General features: G+C 47.0%; 1 protein-coding gene across 2 annotated transcripts in view; it reads right to left on the reverse strand.

Moving 5' to 3' along the window:
- Positions 1 to 23,148, reverse strand: part of TCP11 (t-complex 11) — a 136,696-nt gene that overhangs the window by 11,938 nt on the left and 101,610 nt on the right. The window contains exons 1-4 of one of the 2 annotated variants that reach the window (XM_026482710.4): positions 9,049 to 9,129; positions 8,579 to 8,721; positions 5,766 to 5,862; positions 406 to 526 (exon numbers count right to left, since the gene is read on the reverse strand). In XM_026482710.4, coding sequence (XP_026338495.3) covers positions 406 to 526; positions 5,766 to 5,862; positions 8,579 to 8,702 — 342 coding nt within the window. In that variant the 5' untranslated portion in view covers positions 8,703 to 8,721; positions 9,049 to 9,129. Of the gene's footprint in view, positions 1 to 405; positions 527 to 5,765; positions 5,863 to 8,578; positions 8,722 to 9,048; positions 9,130 to 23,148 lie in introns of those variants that run through there. The other variant, XM_057304807.1, reaches the window with a different exon arrangement.

A 23,148-nucleotide genomic window follows, 5' to 3' on the forward strand; every position in this document is an offset into this window, starting at 1 on the left:
GCTCCCTGTCCAGTGCCGGGCTCCTCCCGCACAGGCGGCTGCTCCAGCCCCCCGCCCCTGCAGGGCTCACTGACGGCAGCCTCCCCGGCGCAGCCATGCCCCCGAGTCCCCATGTCTTCTCTCAGCCCGAGGGGTGTGGCGTATTCCCCTTCTATCTGATATTTTCATCTACTTTAGAGTTTTCCTGCTTCTTACTAGCTCAAAGCTCTTGTGTCTTCAGTGCCGTGTTATAATAATTTTTACATTAAAACTTCCTTGTTGAAACTACTGTGTGATCTCTGTCTACGAATTAGCCTCTGACCGATTCGTAGGCCATGTTCAGTTAGGACCTGTGAGACATACTAATGACCTTGGGGATGTCGAGGAAATTTACATCTACAGGTGGAAGGTAGGTAGGTCACTCACCTCTTTAATTTCTTTCAGAAGTTCAAGAGCACAACTGAAGTCTGGGGGAGTAGCTGACAATTGGTCTTTGAGATGGTCCCAAAAGGCATTGTGCGTTGTCTCCTTGACCTTGCCTTCCAAACTGTAAGAGGGTTAAATGAGCAAATTACTTTCTCTACCCAAAAACTGTTAGAAGTTCATTGTCTCCTAAGGTGCAAACAAGCAGCATTTGATAGGACAAAAGACCATCACACGGACAGGCAAAGGCCAGGAACTACGCCTGGACTGCCGCAAAGCTGAACAAGCTGGGGTCACGCTTGGATGTCAAGGGCATCAGTAAAAGCTCTCAGAAGGGCTCCTCATGATTCCAAGCAGTCCTCCCTCTGCAGCAGGAAGGTCAGGCCAGCCTGAGCACCGATTTTGCATCTAGCCTGGAAAATATGTGACTTAGTTTCCCTTTATGCATACATATAGCAATGAACGAAAGGATCTTTTATTTTCTTATAGTGCAAAAATCTAGAAAAGGATTTTTCTTCTTTGATAATACTCGAATATCCATAGGTACTTCCAGATCAGCAGGTCTAAAACTCAATTCGGTATCTTCCTCTTCCAAACCTTTGCCTCCTGTATTCCCAACCGCAGGGGCACTACCAGGTAGCCAGCCATGGAGGCCAGAAAGATCAGTCATTTCTCCTCCCTAAAAACAAATAACAAACAAACAAAAAACAACGACAAAAAAAAAAAGAAAAAACAGGAGCAAGAGCAATTCAATTTGGAAAGGATAATCTCTTCCGCATGTGGTGCTGGAAAAACTGGACCTCCACGTGCAAAAACATGTACCTAGACACAGACCGTATTACTTTCCACAAACGGATCACAGACCTAAATGTAAAACGAAGGTAACACAGGAGACAACACAGGAGGAAACTAGGTGACCTTGGGTTTGGCAAAGACCTTTTAGATACAACACCAAAAGCATGATGATCCATGAAAGAAAAAATTGGTAAACTGGACTCCATGAAAATTAAAAACTCGGGCTCTGTGACAGCCACTGTTAACAGATGAAAAGACAGAGCACAGTCTTTGCAGAACACATATCTAATAAAGAACTAGAATCCGTGGGGCGCCTGGGCAGCTCAGCCAGCTGACAGTCTGCCTTCGGCTCAGGTCAGGATCCCGGGGTCCTGGGGATTGAGCCTCACATCAGGCTCCCTGCCCAGCAGACAGCCTGCTTCTTCCTCTCCCGCTGCTGCTCTCCCGGCTTGTGCTTGCACTCTCTCTAATAAATAAATTAAATTAAAAAAAAAAAAAAAAAGAACTAGTATCCAAAATATACAAAGAACTGTGAAAACTCAACAAGAAGAGAACAACCCGATTTTAAAGTGGGGACAGATCTGAACAGACACCTCACAAACGTCATCACACAGATGGCAAATAAGCATACGAAAAGATGCGCAACATCATGTCATCAGGGAACTGCAAATTAAGATAGCAACGACATACCCATCGGTATCCATGAGAGTGCCCCAGTCCAAAATCCTGACACCACCAAATGCCGGCGAGGCTGTGGAGCAACTCTAGGACTCGCACGCATTGCTGGCGGACACGCAAAATGGCACAGGCGCTGGGGAAACCAGTGTGGCAGTTCCCTACAAAACGAAACCTACTCTTGTCGTAGGACCCATCAACTGTCCCTCGTATTTAGGCAAATGAGTTGATAACTTATGTCCACACAAAAACTTGCACGGGGAGTTTACAGCAGCTTTACTCATAACTGCTGAGACTCGGAAGCAACCGAGACGTCGCTCTGCAGGGGAGCGGACAAATGATCGGTGGCATCTCCGGACGACGGGATAGGACTCAGCTTCAGAAAGAAATGAGCTATCAAGCCCCAAAAGACAGGAGAGGATCTTAAAGACATATTGCCAAACGAAGGAAGTCAGTGTGAAAAGGCTACATGTTGTACGACTCCAACTATGGGACATTCTGGAAACCACCGGAGACAGTAAAAAGATCCATGGTTGCCAAGGATTCGTGGGGCAGGAAGAAAAGGGTGAATAAGTAGAGCGGAGGGGGTTTTTAGGGCAGTGCAATCACTCTGTAGGATACAAAAATGGTACATTTTTCAAAACCCACAGAATATACAAAAAATGAACCCCATGTACGCTATGGACTCGAGTGATAATAATGTATTAATACTGGGTCGCCGACTGTAACGAGTGACCTCACTATTACAAGACATAAACAACGGGGGGATCTGTGTGCTGCAGAGGACGGGCTGTGTGGGAACTCTGTACTTTTCAGTCGTTTTTTTCTGTGAAACAAAAGTACTTTAAAAAATGTGTAGTAATTTAAAACAAGGAAATGACAGAAATTAATTTTCTTCTCAAAGTTTATTTAAATGATGTCTCTAAACCTGCAGTGAGACTCATAAGAGAAAAAGAACCATTTGAAAAGTCTGAGGTTAGACCTAGTCATTGCCAAGTAGCTACTAGTTTTCTTGAATTAAACTCCCCCCCTTAAAAAAAAGACAGTAGTAATGCATGCTCTGTGTAAAACAAACAAAAAACAAGCAATATGAAGATGAATAAACAAAAAAAAAATCAAAGTTCGCCTCCCAACACACCACTGTCAATCATCAGAGGCAACCGACTACCATCTGTCCAACGGTCTAAGGCGCACTGGAACTGTCCTCTCTTCTCCGCATCCTGTCTAGCCAATCCACCTCCAAGTTCCATAAACTGTGCTTCTTAAATGCCTCTGGAATCCATCCCTTCCTCCCATCATCTCTCGCCCGGACTCCTGCAATCGTCCACTCACTGGTCCCCCTGCCTCAGTCCTGTCCCTCTTCTAGCTGCCCTCCACCAAGTCATTCTAAAACCAAGGACTTCCGAACTGCAATTCTGACCATGATGCCAGCTCATTCAAAGTCCGTCAGGGGCTTCCCTTCACCAGCAGCATAAACCACTGACAGGACCCTTCTGGAGAGGGCGCGGCCTCCGTTTCCAGTTTGTCTCCTTCTATCTCACATCTCGTGCCCAGCCCCACCAAGGCCCCTGTAAAGAACATACCATATTGTTGCTCTGACATGGCTTCCTCTGCCAGGAGCATTCTTTCCCACCTAGACCATCCGGGCAACACCTATTCCTCCTCTAAGACTCGACTCAAGTCTCACAAGCGACTCAAGCCTTCCTCTGTGGGCAGATCTTCTCTGACCCTCCTTAAGCAACTGAGCACTCTCATGGAACTCTCTACACAAAACTACGCGTGAACTCATCAGTCTGTTGTTCAACTGTCCCCCCCAAAAACTTCCTGACAGCGCTGCTGGCGCCTTGTTTACCTCCAGCTACATCTGTATCTGTCCCCACACTCCGCGTTCTGCCTGCCACACAAGGACTCAAATGCCTGATGACTGAACGCCCACGCACGGGATGTCCCTTCGGAGCGGACGATCGTCATTAACCCCGTCCTGTGCACAAAGGAGAACCAACTGCCAAAACCGAGTCATGTCAAACTCTATTTCGACCTTTTTCCTGCTATAAATTCTGTATGACCTTCCGTGAAAACGCAGCTCTGACCGGTACTATTTCCCCTGCTCCGTTCCCCTCTCATCTCTTCTACCCAGCCCCCGGCTGCCTCGCTGCTGCCCCTTCAGCAGACCTTCACTCTCCCGGGCTCAACTGCTTCTCCTCTCCTGCCGAAAACAAACACATGTAAGCGGCGAGCGAGATGTCAGGAGATGTGGGTTTGGTGAACACCTCGTCCCACAGCAGCCGTGCTTGGCACCAGGCAAGGGCGGGTCGGAGCACAAGGAGCAGGGGCACCTGGAGACAGACGCCCTGAAGCTGCCGGACCACGAAAGCATCAAGGAAACTCATCACGAGCTGCCCTCATTTATCTATTGGTGGGAAATTAGAACGGTTTTAAAATCTGACATTGAATTTACCCATTTAACTGCCAACAAACCAGCAGAGCCATTCAACTCATACTTCCCAAATGGTTCTCACGTTACGATGTCAATATAACCAAGAATCAAAGCGAAGCTTGACGGAGGTGGGAGAGCGTTATTTATCAACAGAGTACTGATTCTGATTCATAAATTAAACTGACTTGTGGGGGCACCGGGGTGGCTCAGTCAGTTAAGCGTCTGCCTTCAGCTCAGGTCATGATCCCAGGATCCTGGGATCTAGCCCCATGTCTGGCTCCCTGTTCAGCGGGGAGCCTGCTTCTCCCCCTCCCTCTGCCCCTCCCCCAGCTCATGCTCACTCGCTCTCCCTCAAAGGAATAAATACAATATTAAAAAAAAATTAACTGACTTATGAAACCAGAAAGAAAAGAACTGAAAACACCACTATTAGAAAATTGTTATTTGGGGCGCCTGGGTGGCTCCGTTGGTTAAGCAAACACCTTCAGCTTAGGGTCACGATCCCAGGGTCCTGGGAACAAGCCCCACGTTGGGGCTCAGCAAGGAGTCTGCTTCTCATTCTCCCTCTGCCTTTCCCCTCTGCTCATGCTCTCTCTCTCTTTCACTCTCTCTCAAATAAATAAAATCTTAAAAAAAATTCATATTTTATCTGTGCCTGTTTCATCTGTGGTCACTTAGAAGAGTAACTGGAAGGAGCTATGAGGCAGGCAGCCAACAGGATGACCCCAAAGATCCGGGATTCCTGATATGCACACTGGGCTCATCTCGTCTCCGGGAGTGGCGTGGTTTAGCGGCTACCGTCCCGCGGACCGAATGTAGCCAAGGTGCTGGGACGTCACTTCTGAGATGAGGTAACAAAGCCTGGGGGTCCCGTCTTGGGCACCATCTCTCACACCCTTATTTTCGCACTCACTCTGGGTGAGGGAAGCCAGCTGCCATGTGGACGGGCCGAGGGAGGCTCCGGCGAGCGCTCAACACGCTGACCACAACTAGAGCCAGAGACACGCCATTAAACCGTGCCCGTTTCTCTGACCCACAGAAACTCTGAGATAGTGAACACTGTTTCAGCTACTAAGTCTGGGGATAATTTGATGGCAACAATAGCTAGCTAGCACAGGCTACTTCCTCCACATCTATCGGAGAAGATCTGAAATCCACACTACTGATATTTCATTATTAATGGGGGGGGGGCGCAAAGTGAACATTCCAATAATAATTACTTTGGCTTATTCACTAAATAACATTTGCTTCTTGACCCTCTAATACTAATAATTATTACTCTTCTATTTAAGTTGTTCGGCCCTCCTAAGGTTTACATTCAAACACGGTATTTTTTTTCCCCAGTTTTGACTAAATTGGATTATTAAATAAAAGTGCTTCAAGTCTGGTCAGAAGCCATTAGAGCTAAATAGCTATGCCAGGATGAATAAAATGGGAAAATCAGAAGAGCTGGTACCTGCTTGGAGGGGAAACCTTTGCTTCCACGTGGAAATCATGATTCGTTCCAATCTTGTTGCTCGGCTTAGAAACGTCCTCAACTGAATCTATCAGACCTGTGACAGAAAGAATGTCAGCTGTACGCCCCAAACTAATGTTAACATCAATTATAGCCCCATTTACAAAAAAAAAAAGAACAATCTATGGTGGATACAAGTCATCCTGAACTTCTAGGTTATTCAGGGACTCACTCTGAGGAGGCCCCAAACTTAGATCCATCACACTGGTCTTGCATCAACTCACTTGACCGTTCTAGTCATTTGGGTTTTCTGAACTCAGCCCTGTGCCTAGAGCAGTCCAGCATGGGGGTAAGGAAGGACAAAGAAGTTATTTTATAAATAATAAAAACTAATTACAAGCCTTTCTCTTGAAAAGTAAAATAATAATTAAAGCAGCAAAGAAACAATAATTTGTGATTTGCAAAAATAAGCATTTATCTCAGGGTACTCTGATTCTGCTCTCCTTTTCCTGCCTCTGATGAAAGTTAAATGATCCATACAGATGGTACTGAAAGGCACCAGTGTCACCTGGTCTCATAAAGCAGGTGGTCCCAGGTGTTAGGATTTTACAGGCCACTGACCTATCCAAAAAGATTGAGCAACTGACGACAACTTGCCAACTTGTTGTTTTACCAAGTGTGGACAGTGAGACAAGCCAATAAACAAATGAAAAAAAGCCACTCTACCACCACCAAACCATCAGTTCATAAAAGAATAGCTTAACCTCCAAAAAAACCAAAACCAAGCCCCCCCCCAAAAAAAAAACCAGAAAGGGAATATTGTCACAATAAAAAGGAGTCCTTTACATTGAATCAATTTAATTTTCGGAAAAACTCATTACATCTTTATTTCCTTTCACTAAATATTGTGAAGAATTTTTCACAAACAGCACTAGCGTTTGGGACCCACTGCTCTAGGTTCTTAGTACAGATCCAGCTGGGCGCGCTCTTGCAAACAGGAACAATAGTTATAATGATCACTTGGCACGTGGAACGAAGTTGCACACAGGAAATCTTATTTTCTCATTCTCTTTCAATAGCGCGTCATAATTTGCTCACAGGAAAGTACCAGGTGCCGAGATGTGGAAGGGATATAAATGAAAGATCAGCCACAAGTTGGTCACCGTTGAAGCTGGTTAATGAGTAAACGAGGCTCATTGTACTAGTCTCTCTACTTTGGTAAATATTTAAGTTGTCCGCAAGTAAGATTTCAACATGTAAAAAGGAAAAACACAGAATGCCTTTATTCTTAGGAGATACATGATGAAGTTTTTAGAAGTAAAGGCATGACCCAAACTTTCAGTAAGAAAAGACAAAAACAGATACATAGAGAGAGAGGAATGTGGCAGAATGTTAACAATGTGGGCATTCACCGTTTTTTTTACTTTTCAACAAAACTGAAATATTTTGAAATTAAAAATTAAAATAAATAAAATAAAAATGTATGGGTAAAAGGTGACAAATTTACCAAAAAGCCACTGAGCCTTTGCTTAGTAAACAAATTTACCATAAAGCCTCTGAAGCCTTTGGTTTCAGCTAAAATGGCAAAAACACAAATATGTAAACAGACAATCCATTAACTCAGGTGAAATGAGAAATAAAAGAAAATCTTGCGAGGGAGATTGAGTTATAGCAGCTTACTGAAGGACGAGGGCAAGACCATCCACAGAAACACTTTCCAACTACAAGTCAAAGTTCAGAGGCTACTTTGACAAGACTGGTCCGCTGCTCACAAGCACGGTGGTACTATGCGACTCCCAACAGCCGTAAAATTCAGGGAAGGGGAGGGCCCAAAGAGAAATTCGAGGTAAACTGCAACTAAAGTAGATTTTTAAAATCCAAATCCCAAGGACAAAGAAATTTTCAACATGAAACAGTAACGGAACCAAGTCAATCTACAAAATGTCAAATTCTTTTTTTTTTAAAGGGGGAATTTGGTTACTCGCTTTAGGGTTGTTTTACCTATGGATTCATTTAAATAGCCACCCGAAGAACTTAAATTGTTTACACTGTATTTACAAAAAATTGGCTTTCACCCGCACATCGGGTTCATTCATACCGAAATAAGTTCCTGTGCACTCATTTGTCACTTTGGGCCCATTCTGTTAGCCGGCAGCGACCCCATGTGGCCACAAGAGAAACAAGCGCAACTCAACCTCAGAGTAGCGGGGCCTTGAACTAATTTTTCCCGTTTTAATCCTCGAGAGTTTAACTCGAGTTAAACTCTTGCATGTGGACAGGTCTTAAGACTGATGCCTGTTTAAATTCTCTAGAGATTACTGGAAGAGAAATGCAGGATGAGTCCCAGTGAGGCTCGACCTACGAGTATAGAAGAGCCCTGTGACCCACCAGAAACTTTATATAAAGTACAGAGCTCAAGAACAGAAGCCCAGAGCAGTAGCAGTTCTTGAGTCCATGAAGCGCCAAGCGATCCCCCCCCGCCCCCAGGATCACTCGGGGTCTTTGAAAGCGCCCCCGGTGTCCGCCATTTTCCACCTACAAATTCAAACCGCAACAACGATGGCGGTGAACACGCTCGGCCTCAAATCTGGTCCGATTCAAGTGATCCCGCCGGGTCACTTCTTCCTCCTGGACCAACCTTCGGGTCCACATGGGGCCTAGGGCCTGTGAGCAGGGACTGGGGGCGGGGGGGGGGGGGCACAAGGCGAAGGGCGGGCGGAGAGGCCAGGGGGGGCGAGAGGACGGCGGGCCCTTCCTCTTCCGCCCTGCCCCAGGCCGGGCGCCCCCGAGCGGCGACGGGCGGCGGGACCTACAGTCAGGGTGGTCCTCGGGGCCGCTCCGGCCGTCCCGGGTCGGTGCTGAGGTTTCGGGCTTGCAGGACCCGCACTCTGCATCGCCGGGGTCCTTCAGGGGCACTTTCTCCTTGACGTCCGGCATGCTGCGGATGGAATCTGGGCTGGGGAGAAATGACGCGCCGTTGGCGTCGGGGAAGGGGGCTCTCCAACTGCCGCGGGAGGTCCGGAGCCCGGCCCGACGCGCCCGACCTGGCCAGACCACAAGAGCAGGGTGGGCGGCTTCAGGGCCTCTCGGGGGACAGGCGGGACGAAGGAGCCTGGAGGAGGGGTGCGGGGCCCCAGAAGTCAGGCTCCGGGCGCGCAACGAGGCGGCGGCGCAGGGCGGGCGGCGCTGGGTGCGGCCCTCCTCGCCCGGGACGCCCGCCTCGGGCCCTCTCCGGCTCCGGCAGCAGAGGGAGCCCTCGACGCTTCGCCCCCGCGCCCCTCACCTCCTCCCCGGCGACCCGCCGGCTGCTCTGGGGTCTGCGCCGCGGCCGCGCAGCCTGGAGGCCAGGGCCGTACCAACCGCGGCGGGGCGGCGGGGGGGGCGGGCGGCCGGGAGGGGACCGACAGCGGCGCGGAGGCTACCCGGCCGACCCCGCGCGCACTCCCACCCGCCCCGCCGGGGGCTCCGGGTGGGAGGGTCGGGGATTGGAGAACAAAGCGCCGCCCGTCTCCCGGGGCAACGGGCGGGGTCACGTGGCCACCGCGCCGCGCGCCGCCAGGCTGGGACCGAGGCGGCCGGGCTCGTGCTGGGTCGTCGTGGGCACGAAGACCCTCTGGCCTCGAGTTACGTGGTCGCTGGGCCGGTCTCTGCCTGGCATCTCCGGGCCCCCACGGAAAAGATCCCCTGGAACTACTTAGGGAGGGAACAGCGTGCTTTGTTTCTCTTCAGGCGGCTCCTGTAGCCGGAGAAGCAGAACCGCACCCGGTGGCGGGGGGGGGGGGGGGGGGGGGGGGGCGGATTTATTTTAGCACATCCTAGGCTCACCGGGAGAGCGGGGCCCTGCTACCAATCTGCGGGTGTGGAAACGAGAGCCCTGGTGGGCGGCAGTGGAGGCTTTTCCACTGAACTCCTGAGCCGGGCTCTTCTTGGACCTGGGGGCTGGCCCTCCTACGCCTGGCCCCGGGTCACAGGCTTGTCTGGGTTCCGGGTCTGCACTGTTGCCCCTACAGTGACGTGAGGACCTGGAGTGACCGCCCTCCCCTCCAATTCCTGCACTTTGTTGGGGAGGGGGGGGGCGGAATAAAAAGGAAGTGTCCACTTCTACTCTCCTATCCCTCTTTATTAACTGACTTGATTTCTTACAACAAAAGCTTGCTTTAAAAAAATAAAACATAAGTTGAAAGTATTGCCTGTAGGAAATCAAGTTCTTATTATAACCCTTGTCTTGTTAGTGTGGAATGTGGATTTTTTTTTGCACAACTCCTGTGTTTGGAAACGGAATATTATGAAGAGGCCTAAGAAGCCTCCCTCCCTCCCTCCCTTCCTTCCTTCCTTTGCCTAACACGGAGCTTGAACTCACTGCCCCAGAGATCCAAAGTCGCGTGTGAGTTGTGTGCTCTACGACTGAGCCGGCCAGGGGCCCCTGAACACATTTCTGCTTAAAGTCCACTCTAGGGACGCCTGGATATCTAGTCGGTTAAGCCTCAGCCTTCAGTTCAGGTTATGATCCCAGGTTCCTGGAATGGAGCCCCACATGGAGCCGCTTGCTCAGGGGGGAGCCTGCTTCTCCCTCTGTTGCTCCCCCTGCTTGTGCTCACTCTCTCTCTCTCTCTGACAAATAAATAAATAAATAAATCTTTAAAGAAAGAAAAGAAAAAAGTCCACTTTACCCTGAGGTCAAGGCAGATATGTGGGGAACGGCCTAGTAAAGTTACTGTTTAGCCGAAGCGTTCTTAATCCAGTACATGTTAAACCTGCCCCTACCCCTCCTCAACCTTTCCTGGTGTTTCCCTCAGAGATGTTAACTGGGAAGCAGGCTGGCCTTCACCCCAAACTGAGAAGGGAGAGGAATTGTCTGACTTCAGCGAAGAGGTCAATGAAAATGTGGTTCTTCATTATTACATGGGAGATACTTAGGCTGGGTCTCAAAAACAAACAAAAAAAACACCTCCAGAGTTCCGTTTGGGCATTTTCATTCTGGGAAAAGTTTCCAGAATGACACCAGTTCATTTGCCCACAAAAATGGCATTGCCGTGAAACTTTCCCTGCTAATGCCTAAAATTACCTCCAGCAGTTCATCCACATACATTATACAGCCTCTATAAGTATTCTCTTAATACCCAAATTCTCTGGAAGGAGCAGTGGGAAGAAATAGCAGTGTGGGAGCGTGTGGGGGTGGGGGTGGGGACTGAAGCCAAAAATGGAGTAAAGGATGGGGGTGGGAGAGAAAGACAGAATTAGAGTTTTCCCAGGGTCAGCCTGGGGACAGCATTTCATGATCTTTATCACTAATAGTTATCAGAACCAACTAGGCAAAGTTAAAAGTTGAGGGGAATAGAAAGATGATGTGAGAGATATGCCCTCCTTCCCTTTGGGGTCTTAGTTAATAATAACTGATTTTTGTTTAATGATTCACAAAATGCTTTTACATTCAAATCTATATGCTCTGCACACAATCCTACCTGTTCAGTAGGTAAGGCAGGTGTCATTTTGCACCATTTAATAGATGAGCAAACTGGCAATCAGAGACTTCAGGGAGTAATCAAAAGTCACGTGGCAAGCAAGGTCTTGACTCGCAATCCTATACTTTTTCTTAATTCACCCGACTTCCCTGACTCTGGCTAAGAAGCTGTATAAACAAGAAAATATAACTAACATAAAATGGCATGGTAAGTACCAGAGCTGAGGGTACAGACAAGAAGAGATACTGGAGGTCAGAGAACGGGTGAGAGATCTTCCAGATGTTTGGATCAGTTCAAACCCAGCGTTTAGCCAGGATACTAAGCAACATTGCATAACCGATTTGGTTTTTTGGGAAATGGGTCCTTTGTTCAGCCTGGTTCCCTCTCAACCTCAAGACCCTCTTTAAACTCCTCCTAATGGGTGAAACTGGATTTTCCACACACGCCGGGTGTTTATCAGGAATACCCTTCCCGAGTGACTTAGCACCTTTACCTACGAAAGTGTACATATCTCCAAAGACCCATAAGACAAGTATTTCTCAAGCAACCCAAGGACAAAAGTAAAAGCCACGTTTCCTCTCACATTGCAGTGTGCCCCAAGCTGTGCAGCCCTGGTTTCTCCTTTTATATTGAAATATCACATGACTTTTGGGGCGCCGGGGTGTCTCAGTCCGTTAAGCGTCTGCCTTCGGCTCAGGTCATGATCCTGGGGTCCTGGGATGCTCAGTGGTGTGTCTGCTTCTCTCTCTCTCTGCCCTCCACCCCCAACTCTTGCTCTCTCTCTCACTCTGTATCTCAAATAAATAAATCTTTTTTAAAAAACCATATCACTTTTATCTTCTATTCACAATATATCCATATTTGTCTCAATACTAAAGTCAATTTTCTTTCCTCAAATCTTTGAGTAGAATTCTTGTTCCAAAAGGAAGGGCTTGCTATACTCGCTGGCATACCTCCGTATACCCCTATGAGTTCATACACCCCAGACTGAGAAGCAGTCTAAGGGAATCTCAGGCCTGCAGCTAGAATGTTCCTGCTCTTCAACCACTTCCCCACATATGTGAGCTTTAACCCAAGCTCAACAGCATGCTCTGTTTTCATTTGCTAAATACTACCCTGGGTATGTTACCACACAAAAGCAATTACACAGAGAGTTGGTCCTACGCACAAAGGCATTCTGAAAGAGGGGTTGATAAAGACAAAAATGTAAGAGAAATACTCCCGGATGACTGTAGGAGGTACAGATCCACAGAATTTAAGAGGAATCCTGAATATGGATCCGCTCGCTTTATAAAATAAAACAAAATATCAAAAATGAAAAACACCTCATTTTGCAAGTCATCTTAGGCTCGATGAGGTTAAATGACTTGGCTAAGGTCACCACCAGTTTATGGAAAACGCAGGACTAGAACCCATATCGCAGTCAGTCTGTGTACTCCGTAATATATAGGGCTAAGCAAGAGTAAAAACTAATACTGTAAGTAAATATTTGCATTTCCTTAAGAACAATGTAAATGACAAGCCATGGAATGGAAAAAGTAAGAGACGGAATTACACAGAGGCCCAGCCTGCAAGCTCAGTAGACTACACTGCAAGATAAACAGTCAACTGAAGTGGTAGGGATGCGTAAATACAGGGTGGGACATTTAAATGAAACCATTTGGAGTCATGTAAACTGGGACTGACTTCATTATAGCCTCCCTTATGGTACAGAACCGCACGTCAAAACTATTTGCTTTAGTCTTTTGATAAATGTGTTTTCTTCATAGAACCAAAGTGGAGTGTGAGAAAGGTTTCGGTAATCTGGGGGCAGTCTGGACATAGCCCTTTGAAGCTCAAAGTGTGATGGATGGGGAAACCATCACAAGTCTTTTAAGGAAAGGGGGCTCAAAGAGAGGACAAAGAAGATTCTGGCAGCTGCGTTAAACATCCAACTTCTTTAGCCACATCTCGCTCTACCAGCCATACTTAAGAGGCCCTTGCTCTTTCCTGCCCCGGGGCCTTTGCACACGCTGTCCCTTCTTTCTGGGATCCTCCCCCTTCTACCTCACTGGCTCCCTCTCATTCTTCAGGTCCAGCTTGCAAGGCCTAACTTCCTCAGGGAAACGTCTATGAATCTCGTTAACTTCTCTCAACACCCCGTATGTTGTCTTCATAGCCTTCACTACAGTTTGTAATATATGATTGTTGACATAATTAACTCTACTCAGCGTGGAACTCCACCACCAGACTGTAGGCTCTCTGAGGGCAGAGACGGTCTGCATTTCATTGACCACTGTGCCTGGAACATAGTAGATGCCCAATCCCTAACGGTAGCATGAGCAAACAGACACAAACCGGGGCGCAGCAGCGTGGAGGAGCCGTGGGGAATGAGCCACTGCTCCCCCCACACACTGCAGAGGTCAAGCAAACGGTCTCTCTCTGGACCCAGTTTCAGTTACCAGCGTCCGTCTTTCTCTTTTTGTCTCAGACACGTTTCCTCTCTTTCCATCTCTCCTCTGTCCTGGGAGTCTTTTAAACCCTCAGAGACAACATCCGAGAGAAAAGGAAGGGTGTGTAGGGTCCTGTGACAGGGAGGTTCCCCCCACCCTGACCGGAAGGTGGCGGTAGGGGGCAGTGGCACCCTGGGAGTAACTTCCAGAAGTAGGCTCCCAGTGAGAGAGAGGGACTCTCTCTCTCTCTCTCTTTCTACAGAGCAAGCCAGGGTCAGCAGCAGCCCAAAGCCACAAAAACTGACTTTAAAAGTCCTCCTAAGAGCTGCGTCTTTCGACTCCCCAAAACAATCCTGCCTTGTGCCCCAGGACACGGCGCGAGTTACACACTTAAAGCAGTTTCCACAGAACCGCATTCAGTTGGTTTTAAACTCTGGGGAAAGCTGGCAGCCTCTTTGTGGGTTTTTTAAAAAAACTAGTTAGAGGGACAATTAAACCTTTATGGGCCCCAGAATGTACCTAGGCAGACATAAATAAGGATCATTCTTCATCACCAGAGAGAATCCACTTTCTGGCAACAGAGATATTTTTCTGCCATCGCAGGACAGAGTCGAGCTCACACCTGAGAGGCTTTATGATGAGGGCAGGTGATGGGGGGTCAGCATGGGCAGAGGTAGAAACATTGACCATAAGTTCTCAAAATGGACACATTGCAGGCCTTGGGCTTAGCTGGTCTTAAATAAATCACAAACTCCCAAAGCCTTCCCAGAAAACTGCCCAGATTTTAGGCCAAGAAAACTCGTCTTGTTCCCCCCCCCCAACCTCCCCCTTGTGTTACTTTGGGCCAAAATGGTCCATTTGTCAAAGAGTCCTGACTCTTTTATTCCCACTCTTACAACACAATACAATGCATTCACGTATTTACAGTGCAGTGTCCTTGAATGGTCGAATGGCTTTTTTTTAATCCAATAATATCATTAAATGCACCAGGGGGCTGACTTCTTAAAGGAACCTTTGAGTAAACTCTTTTGTTAAGTGAATCAGTCTTTTGTAAGGCAAACCATCAACCACCAATTTGTTTTCCAAATCTGAGATTTCACATAGGAGATTTTCTCAAACCAGGCCCACTTTAGATGGTGGCCCATACATTTTCTTTTATTCTTCTGTCTTTGGTCAAGACAAGCTCTTCCTGAATAGACATTATTGGGTCGGGATGAAGGAATCTCAAACACTTGAGAAGTAAATCAGCTTCAATCGTTCCTGTCATCCAGAATTCTCTAGAACCACCAGCCTAAAGCAAAGTATAATGATCTCCTGACAAAGAATCCAGCTGCATCGATTTGAAGGCCAGTCTATTTGAAGTCAGTTTCAAAAGAAATGCAGAGAATGGGGTTTTGAAAAAAAAATTATTGTAGATTTTTTATGAGGCAAAATACATAGCATAATATCTCTCATTTTAATGATTCGTAAGTGGCGTTAAATAAACTAAATTCACCATGTTGTGTAACCATCACCACTATCTATAGCCAAAACCTTTCATCACCCCCCACAAAAAACCCTACCCATTAAACAATAACTCCCCCGCCCCTTCTCCCAACCCCCCTCCTTCCCAGCCCGCGATAGCCTCTACTTTCTGTGTCTCTGAACAGAGGATCGTTTTTAAACTCCGGCTTTACTTTGGGCCGTTTTTTCTTCCCTGGTGCGGTGGGAGAATGGAGAAAGTGCGGCCACTCTCTTTTCCCCTTGTAGACTCTTCCCGCCGCTGCCTCCCTGCTCCCCTCTCCTCCACCTTCCCGACTAGAAGCCGAAGCCGAGCGGGAGCCGGTCGGGTCGGAGGGGTGAAACCGGCCGAGGGGCTGCAGCCCCCAGCGGAAACAAAAGGAGGTCACTGGGTCTGAGTCTCCCTTACTAGCTCAGGAATGGCAAGAATTTTCTGACTTCTAATAGTCTGAGGAAGTAGGAACAGGGTGAGTAGATGGCTGTTTTGGTGTCTGCGGCCGCGTGTGGCCCCCACGGGGCACGCGTCTGCTCGGCTCCCTACCTGAGATCTGTCAGGGCTAAGAGAGAGAGGACTGCGGGAAGAGACACGGAGGGCTCCCTTGGGCACCCGCAAACTCCATGCTTGGAATTTCCTACATTGAAAAACACTGGCTAAACCGCTCACAACCCCTGCAGAATTTACATTTCTTGTACCCATTGGTGGCCAACAGAGGCACACTCAGAATGACTCACATCCTACAGTTTGGGGTTTACTTTGTTCACCATGCTTAGAAAATCTCAAAGGAGCTAGTTTCCTCCCCCCCACCCCCACCTCCCCCCTTCCCGAACGCAGAACTCAGAATAACAGGAGACTTGGTTTATGAAATCTGATTTTTAATTGTTTCAAGGACTACTTGGGGACCCTCAGCCTAGCCTCCCCAATTCCAGAAACTGTGAGTCTGCCAGGGCAACTGGGGCAAAGTGGTTTTGTGGCACAAAGAAACAGCCATGGGGTGGGGAGAGGGGAAGCACCTCAAATGCAGGAGGCCCGAATTCCTTCTGCTGCCCACTTGCTGGTGACCTTGAGCAAGTCCCTTTACAGCTCTGTCCTCGTTTCCCTCAAGCTGGGTGGGAGAGCCCTCCAACTATGAGAATTTATGGGAAGAGAGAGAAACAAGGAATCTGATATCTGGAATTCTTGACATAGGAATCCAAGTCCTTCATTTCCCATCGGTGCTGACAGTAATGGAAGGGAGGTAGAGGACATTTGGGGAAAGAGAAGAGTGGATGGGTGTACTGTAGGTGTATTTTAGGACAGGTTGAAAATAAAGTTTTGGTTGGATCTTTCTGAAAAAATGTTCAGCAGATAGGCAGGAATAAGCAGCTGGAATTAGGGAGAGACAAATGGATAGCAAGAATAGAGTCCGGAGTCATGGTGGATAGATGAAATAGTCTTAATAATACCAAACAACACACATCAAATGCCTAGTATGTGCCAAGCCCTGGGAGCCCTTCCCATGGATGTGCTATTACCATTCTCACAACACCCTTATGATGTTGTTAAAAGATGTCGTTTGTACACCTGCTTCACAGATCTGTCCTGCTCAAGGTCACACAAAGAATAAGTGGTAAGACAGAGACTTGAACCCTGAAAGTCTGACCTCAGAGCCTTTGACACGTTTTTTTGTTTTTTTTTTTTTTTAGTATTTTTTATTTATTTGAGAGAAAGGGAGAGCGAGCCCCCCCCACACACACACACACGGGGTGGGGGGACGGGCAGAGGGAGAGGGAGAAGCAGACTCCCACTGAGCAAGGAGCCCCTGGTGGGGCTGGATCCCAGGACCCTGAGATCATGACCTGAGCCGAAGGCAGATGCTTAACCCACTAAGCCACACCGGCGCCCCTTGACCAGTCTTTCATACAACCTCCTAAAAGGCGAGGTGGAGGAAGGCAAGAGAAAAGCAATACGGGTGAAAGAACCTTGACAAACACCTGTAAGTAGTACTCCTATTCTTGATCAGCCATGACCTAAAATCAGATTCTGAGAAGTTGAAGATGTGGGTCAGAAACAAACTGAGAAGCATCCAGGTGTATCCAGTGAGGCTGGCAGCTGGTCTGGCTCCGCACGGGTCCAGCAGTGATATCGAGCGCTTACTGCGAGCCAGGTACTGTGCGAAGAGGCATCGCCTATATTACCTCGTTTAGTCCTCTCACAAATCCCACAAAGAAGGTGCCCATTTCATAGGAGAGGAAACGGGGGTTCCCAGGGCTTAAGGGATTTAACCCAGCTAGAAGGGCTCAGGACGGAACTCCAAGCCAAGCTGCGTGCTTCTGGAGCCAGCTCACGCAAGCGCAAGCAGTCTTCCTGACTCCCCCTCCAGTCACATGGCAAAACCACTGGACGTTTAGGGAATGTCTTGTCTAAGGTTACTCCCATGAATTAGTTTGTAGTTGAAACCAGTATTTGAAGTCAATGCTTCTGGAAGTTGCTAAAAGGTTATCAGCTGCCTGGAACCAATGTTTAAGTTTACAATGTACCTATTTGAGTTAATTTGGCCCAATAAAGTAGGAACTCTACTTTTTGGCCCCCAAGACAAGCCCAGCGCGGTCCTGCCACACCCATTTCCAAGGAGCACCCTGATTGGTCTAGGGGTAATCTCCTCTCCCTTACGGTGATTGGTTCAGAGAGAGCACGTGACACAAATCAGGCCAATAAGGCACAATGAGAGGTCCGCTGGAGGTTCCATTAGTCTACTTTGACACTTGTGTCTGGAAGGGAGGGTCGTTCCCTAGACTTTGTCCGGCTGTGGTGGGAGGCCAGCAAGTGTCCCTGGCGGCCGTGTCAGTCCCAGCCTCACTACCCAGAGTCACAGGGAGCACTTGCAGCCCAGGCTCCTGCCTAAGAGCCCCCAGCATCAATCCAATACAATTGTTGTTTGAGTCAGTTCGACTTCGATGCTTAGAGCCCCCAACTTCCACTGGAATGTAAGCAGTGTGAAGGCACAAATCGTGTCTCGCTCCTTACCTGCTGTATCGCCAGCCCTTACTACAGAATTTAGTCCAGAGATATAAATCATTAATAGGTGAATCAGCGCATGAGAAGAGCAATGAAAGAACCTAATATCGTGGACTCAGAGGATAGTATAGCTGGAAAACACTTTTAAAATCTCAAATCCGGGGCGCCTGGGTGGCACAGCGGTTAAGCGTCTGCCTTCGGCTCAGGGCGTGATCCCGGCGTTCTGGGTTCGAGCCCCACATCAGGCTCCTCTGCTATGAGCCTGCTTCTTCCTCTCCCACTCCCCTGCTTGTGTTCCCTCTCTCACTGGCTGTCTCTATCTCTGTTAAATAAATAAATAAAATCTTTAAAAAAAAAATCTCGAATCCAAGTCTTCTCTCTCTTTTCTCTCTTTTTCTTTTTTAATTTATTTTTATTTTTAAGTAATCCCTACACCCATTGTGGGGCTCGAACTTACAACCCGGGAGATCAAGAGTCACAGCCCCAGCTCCACCGACTGAGCCAGCCAGGCACCCCTCTCTCCTCTCTACTCTATGGTGAAAAAAGAAGCAAGAGTTGCTGTGTTGGGTTAATAGTAATTTTCCCTCTTAATTAGGGCAGACACCCTCTAGTCCCTGCAGTGGGAGCCTTCAGTCTCCGTTAGGCAAGCATCCCAGAGGGGCTTTGATGCGGTGCCCAGTCCAAGCTAGAAAACAAGACACCAGGAAGGACTCACCCCCAGGCTAAATAAAACCAGCATCTGTTGAGGATAGAAATGGGGACTTGGTAAGAAAGATATACAATTTTACGTTATAAATTTAAGTACAGAATATTTCTGCATGTTGGTTAATGTTTATTGTTGGCTATTTTTCATGAATAAATTATGGAAAATACATGGTTATAACTCTATGCGCCTTTAGAATGGAGAGCTCCATCTGCCTCCCTCTTTGGTTGTAGGACTGAGACTACCCACAGCTTTCTTTGCTGCGGACACAGATCTCTAAAAATCCAAAATTGCAAAATGAAAGATAGGAAGCATTGGTAGAGTTCGTGACTCCCTCACATTGCATTCAAGGGTTCTTGTATGTTCTTTTTACATAATATTTTGTTTAAAAATCAGCTGGTGGGGCGCCTGGGTGGCACAGCGGTTGGGCGCCTGCCTTCGGCTCAGGGCGTGATCCCGGCGTTGTGGGATCGAGCCCCACCTCAGGCTCCTCCGCCAGAAGCCTGCTTCTTCCTCTCCCACTCCCCCTGCTTGTGTTCCCTCTCTCGCTGGCTGTCTCTATCTCTGTCAAATGAATAAATAAAATCTTTTAAAAAAATAAAAATAAAAATAAAAATCAGCTGGTGGCTCAGTCAGTTAAATGTCCAGCTCTCTATATCAGTTCAGATCATGATCTCAGGGTTGTGAGATCGAACCCTGCGTTGGGCTCCACACTCAGCAGGGACTCTGCCTGAGATTTTCTCCCTCTCCCTCTCCCCCTGCCCCCCCTTGCACAGACTCTCTCAAATAAATAAATCTTTTAAAAATTAAAAAAAAAAACCTTATTGAGGTGTAATTTTCATGAATAAAATGTACCAACTTTAAGTATACAGTTTAATGAGTTTTGACAAATATATATACCAGGTCACCACCACCACCACCACATCAAACAGAGTACTTCCGTTATACCCAAAATTTCCCTGAGCCCATTTTCAGTCAATATCCATCCTTTGTCCCAGGCCACAGGCAACCATTGATCTACTTTCTGTCACTATAAATTCGTTTTACCTGTTCTAATACTTCTCGTAAATGTAGTTATACAATTGTATTAGTCAGGTACCTTTATTTATTTATTTTTTGAAAGAGTGTGCAAGCAGGGTGGGGAGGGACAGAGGGAGAGAGAGAATCTTTTTTTTTTTTTTAAGATTTTATTTATTTATCCGACAGAGAGACAGCCAGCGAGAGAGGGAACATAGCAGGGGAGTGGGAGAGGAAGAAGCAGGCTCCCAGCGGAGGAGCCCGATGTGGGACTCGATCCCGGAACGCCGGGATCACACCCTGAGCCAAAGGCAGACGCCCAATGACTGCGCCACCCAGGCGCCCCAAGAGAGAGAATCTTTTTTTTTTTTTTAAAGATTTTATTTATTTATTTGACAGAGATAGAGACAGCCAGCGAGAGAGGGAACACAAGCAGGGGGAGTGGGGGAGGAAGAAGCAGGCTCATACCGGAGGAGCCTGATGTGGGGCTCGATCCCACAACGCCAGGATCACGCCCTGAGCCGAAGGCAGACGCTTAACCGCTGTGCCACCCAGGCGCCCCCCAAGAGAGAGAATCTTAACCAGGCTCCACCCCAAGAGTAGAGCGGGAGGCAGGGCTCAATTCCACCACCCCAAGATCATGACCCCAGATGAAAGCAGGAGTCTAGCGCTTAACCAATTGAGTCACCCAGGTGCCCTGACACTTTTTTAAAAAGATTTATTTATTTATTTATTTATTTATTTATTTATTTATTTGAGAGAGAGAGAGTGTGGGCGCACGTGAGAAGGGGGAAGGCCAGAAGTAGAGAGAATCTCAAGCAGACTCCCTGATGAGCGTGGAGCCCAGGGGCTCGATCTCACAACCCCAAGATCAGACCCGAGCAGAAATCAAGAGTTGGATGCCCAACTGACAGCCACCCAGGTCCCCCCACTTTTTTTTAATGTTTCTTTATTTAAAAGAGGTGTTTGGGGGTTTAGTGTGAGGAAGGCATGCTTTCAAGGCTTCAGGGAGAACACAAATTCCAAAAGGAATGGCTGAGGCAGAAATACATGGGGGTACGAGGGGGTAGGTGCCTGGGGGCTGCCATCTAATGCCATAGACTGGGAGGCTGACATGACAGAAAATTTATTTTCTCACAGTTGTAGAGGCTGGAAGACCAAGATCAAGGTGTTGACAGGTTTGGTTTCTCCTGAGGCCTCTCTCTTTGGCTTGCAGATGGCTGCCTTGTCACCATGTCCCTATATGGCTTTTTCTCTGTGTGGGCACGTCACTCGTGTCTCTTCCTCTTCTTTTAAGGACACCAGTCCTATTGGATTAGGGTCCTACAATTCTTATGACCTTATTCAACCTTAATTACTTCTATAAAGTCCCTGTCTCCAAATACGGTCACATTGGTTAGAGCTTCAACATATGACTTTGGGGACACAATTCAGTCCATAACACTAGTCTTTTGTGTCTAACGTCTGTGACTCAGCCTAATGTCTGTGTGATTCATCGTTTTGGGGCACTTACTGGTAGTTTTTTCCTTTTTGTTGCAGAGTAGTAGTCCACTGTATGAGTATGCCACAGTTTGTTTACCTATTTATCTATGATGGATATTTAGGTTATTTCTAGTCTTTTCTATTATGAATAAAGCTCCTATAAATATCCCAGCATGTCTTTTTGTGGATATATGTTTTTATTTCTCTCTTGGGTAAATACCTAAGAATGGAATTGCTGGATTATATGGTAAGTAAGTTTAATTTTATAAGAACTGCCAAACATTTCTTCAGAGTGGTTGTCTCACTTAACACTTCCACCAGCAGTGTACTGAAGTTTCCATTGTTCCACATCCTTACCAATACTTGGTATTGTTCATCTCTCTCTCTTTTTTTAAAGCTGTTCTATGGTGTAGTGGTTTCTCACTGTGGTTTTAATTTGCATTTCCTGATGACTAATAATGTCAAACATCTTTTCATGTGCTTATTATCACCTACATGTCTCTTTCTGTGAAGTGTCCATTCAAAGCTTTTGCTCGTTTTGCTCCCCTTCTCAGTGGGGAGCCTGCTTCTCCTCCCACTCCCCTGTCTGTGTGTGCGTGTGCTCTCTCTCTCTCTCCGTCAAAGAAATAAATTAAATTAAATTAGGTTGTTTTCTTATTATTGAGTTATAAGAGCTCTTTACATATTCCAACTACAACTTCTTTATCAGTTAAATGTTTTGCAAACGTTTTTCTCCCAGTCTTTGGCTTTTCATTCTCCTAATAGCATCTTACATAGAGCAGAAGTTTTCATTTTGATTAAGTCTGGGTTATCAATTTTCCCTTAGGGATAGTGCTTGTCTTAAATAAAGACATTTTTACTTCTTCCATCCCAATATAAATGACTATTTTTTTTTCTTGCCTCATTGCACTGGCTAAAACCTCTAATACTATGTTGAATAGAAGAGATGTGAGCAGTATCCTTTATCTTGCTCTTCATTTTAGAGGGAAAGCATTCAGTCTCACCATTAAGTATGATTTTAGCCATGTATTTTTTTTTTTTTTTTAGGATTTTATTTATTTGACAGAAAGAGAGAAAGAGAGGGAGACCACAAGCAGGAGGAGCTGCAGGCAGAGGGAGAGGGAGAAGCAGGTTCCCTGCTGAACAGGGAGCCTGATACAGGGCTCCATCCCAGGACCCTGGGATCATGACCTGAGCTGAAGGCAGACGCTTAACAACTGAGCCACCCAGGCACCCCTCAGGTTATCAATTCTTATGAAATGAGTTTTAGTAGTTTATCTTTCAAGGAATTTGTCCATTGCATCTAAATTGTCTAATGTATTGGTATTTATTGTTCATTGTTGACATTGACAAAGTTGTTCATAATATTCTCTTATTATCCTTTTTTATTTATTTATTTTTTTTTATTTTTTTTTTTTTAAAGATTTTATTTATTCATTCGACAGAGAGAGAGACAGCCAGCGAGAGAGGGAACACAAGCAGGGGGAGTGAGAGAGGAAGAAGCAGGCTCACAGCTGAAGAGCCTGATGTGGGGCTCGATCCCATAACGCCGGGATCACGCCCTGAGCCGAAGGCAGACGCTTAACCGCTGTGCCACCCAGGCGCCCCTATTATCCTTTTTTAACCAGTAAAATCTGTACTGTGGTCATCTCCCTCATTACTGATATTGGTCGTTTGTGTCTCCTCTTTTTCTTCCCGATCCATGTGGCTAAAGGTTTATCAGTCTTACTACCTTTTGGCTTCATTGATCTTCATTGTTTTGCTGTAGTCTATTTCATTTCTGCCCTGATCT

Source organism: Ursus arctos, unplaced genomic scaffold, assembly GCF_023065955.2.
Source record: "Ursus arctos isolate Adak ecotype North America unplaced genomic scaffold, UrsArc2.0 scaffold_31, whole genome shotgun sequence".
Classification (NCBI taxonomy): domain Eukaryota; kingdom Metazoa; phylum Chordata; class Mammalia; order Carnivora; family Ursidae; genus Ursus; species Ursus arctos.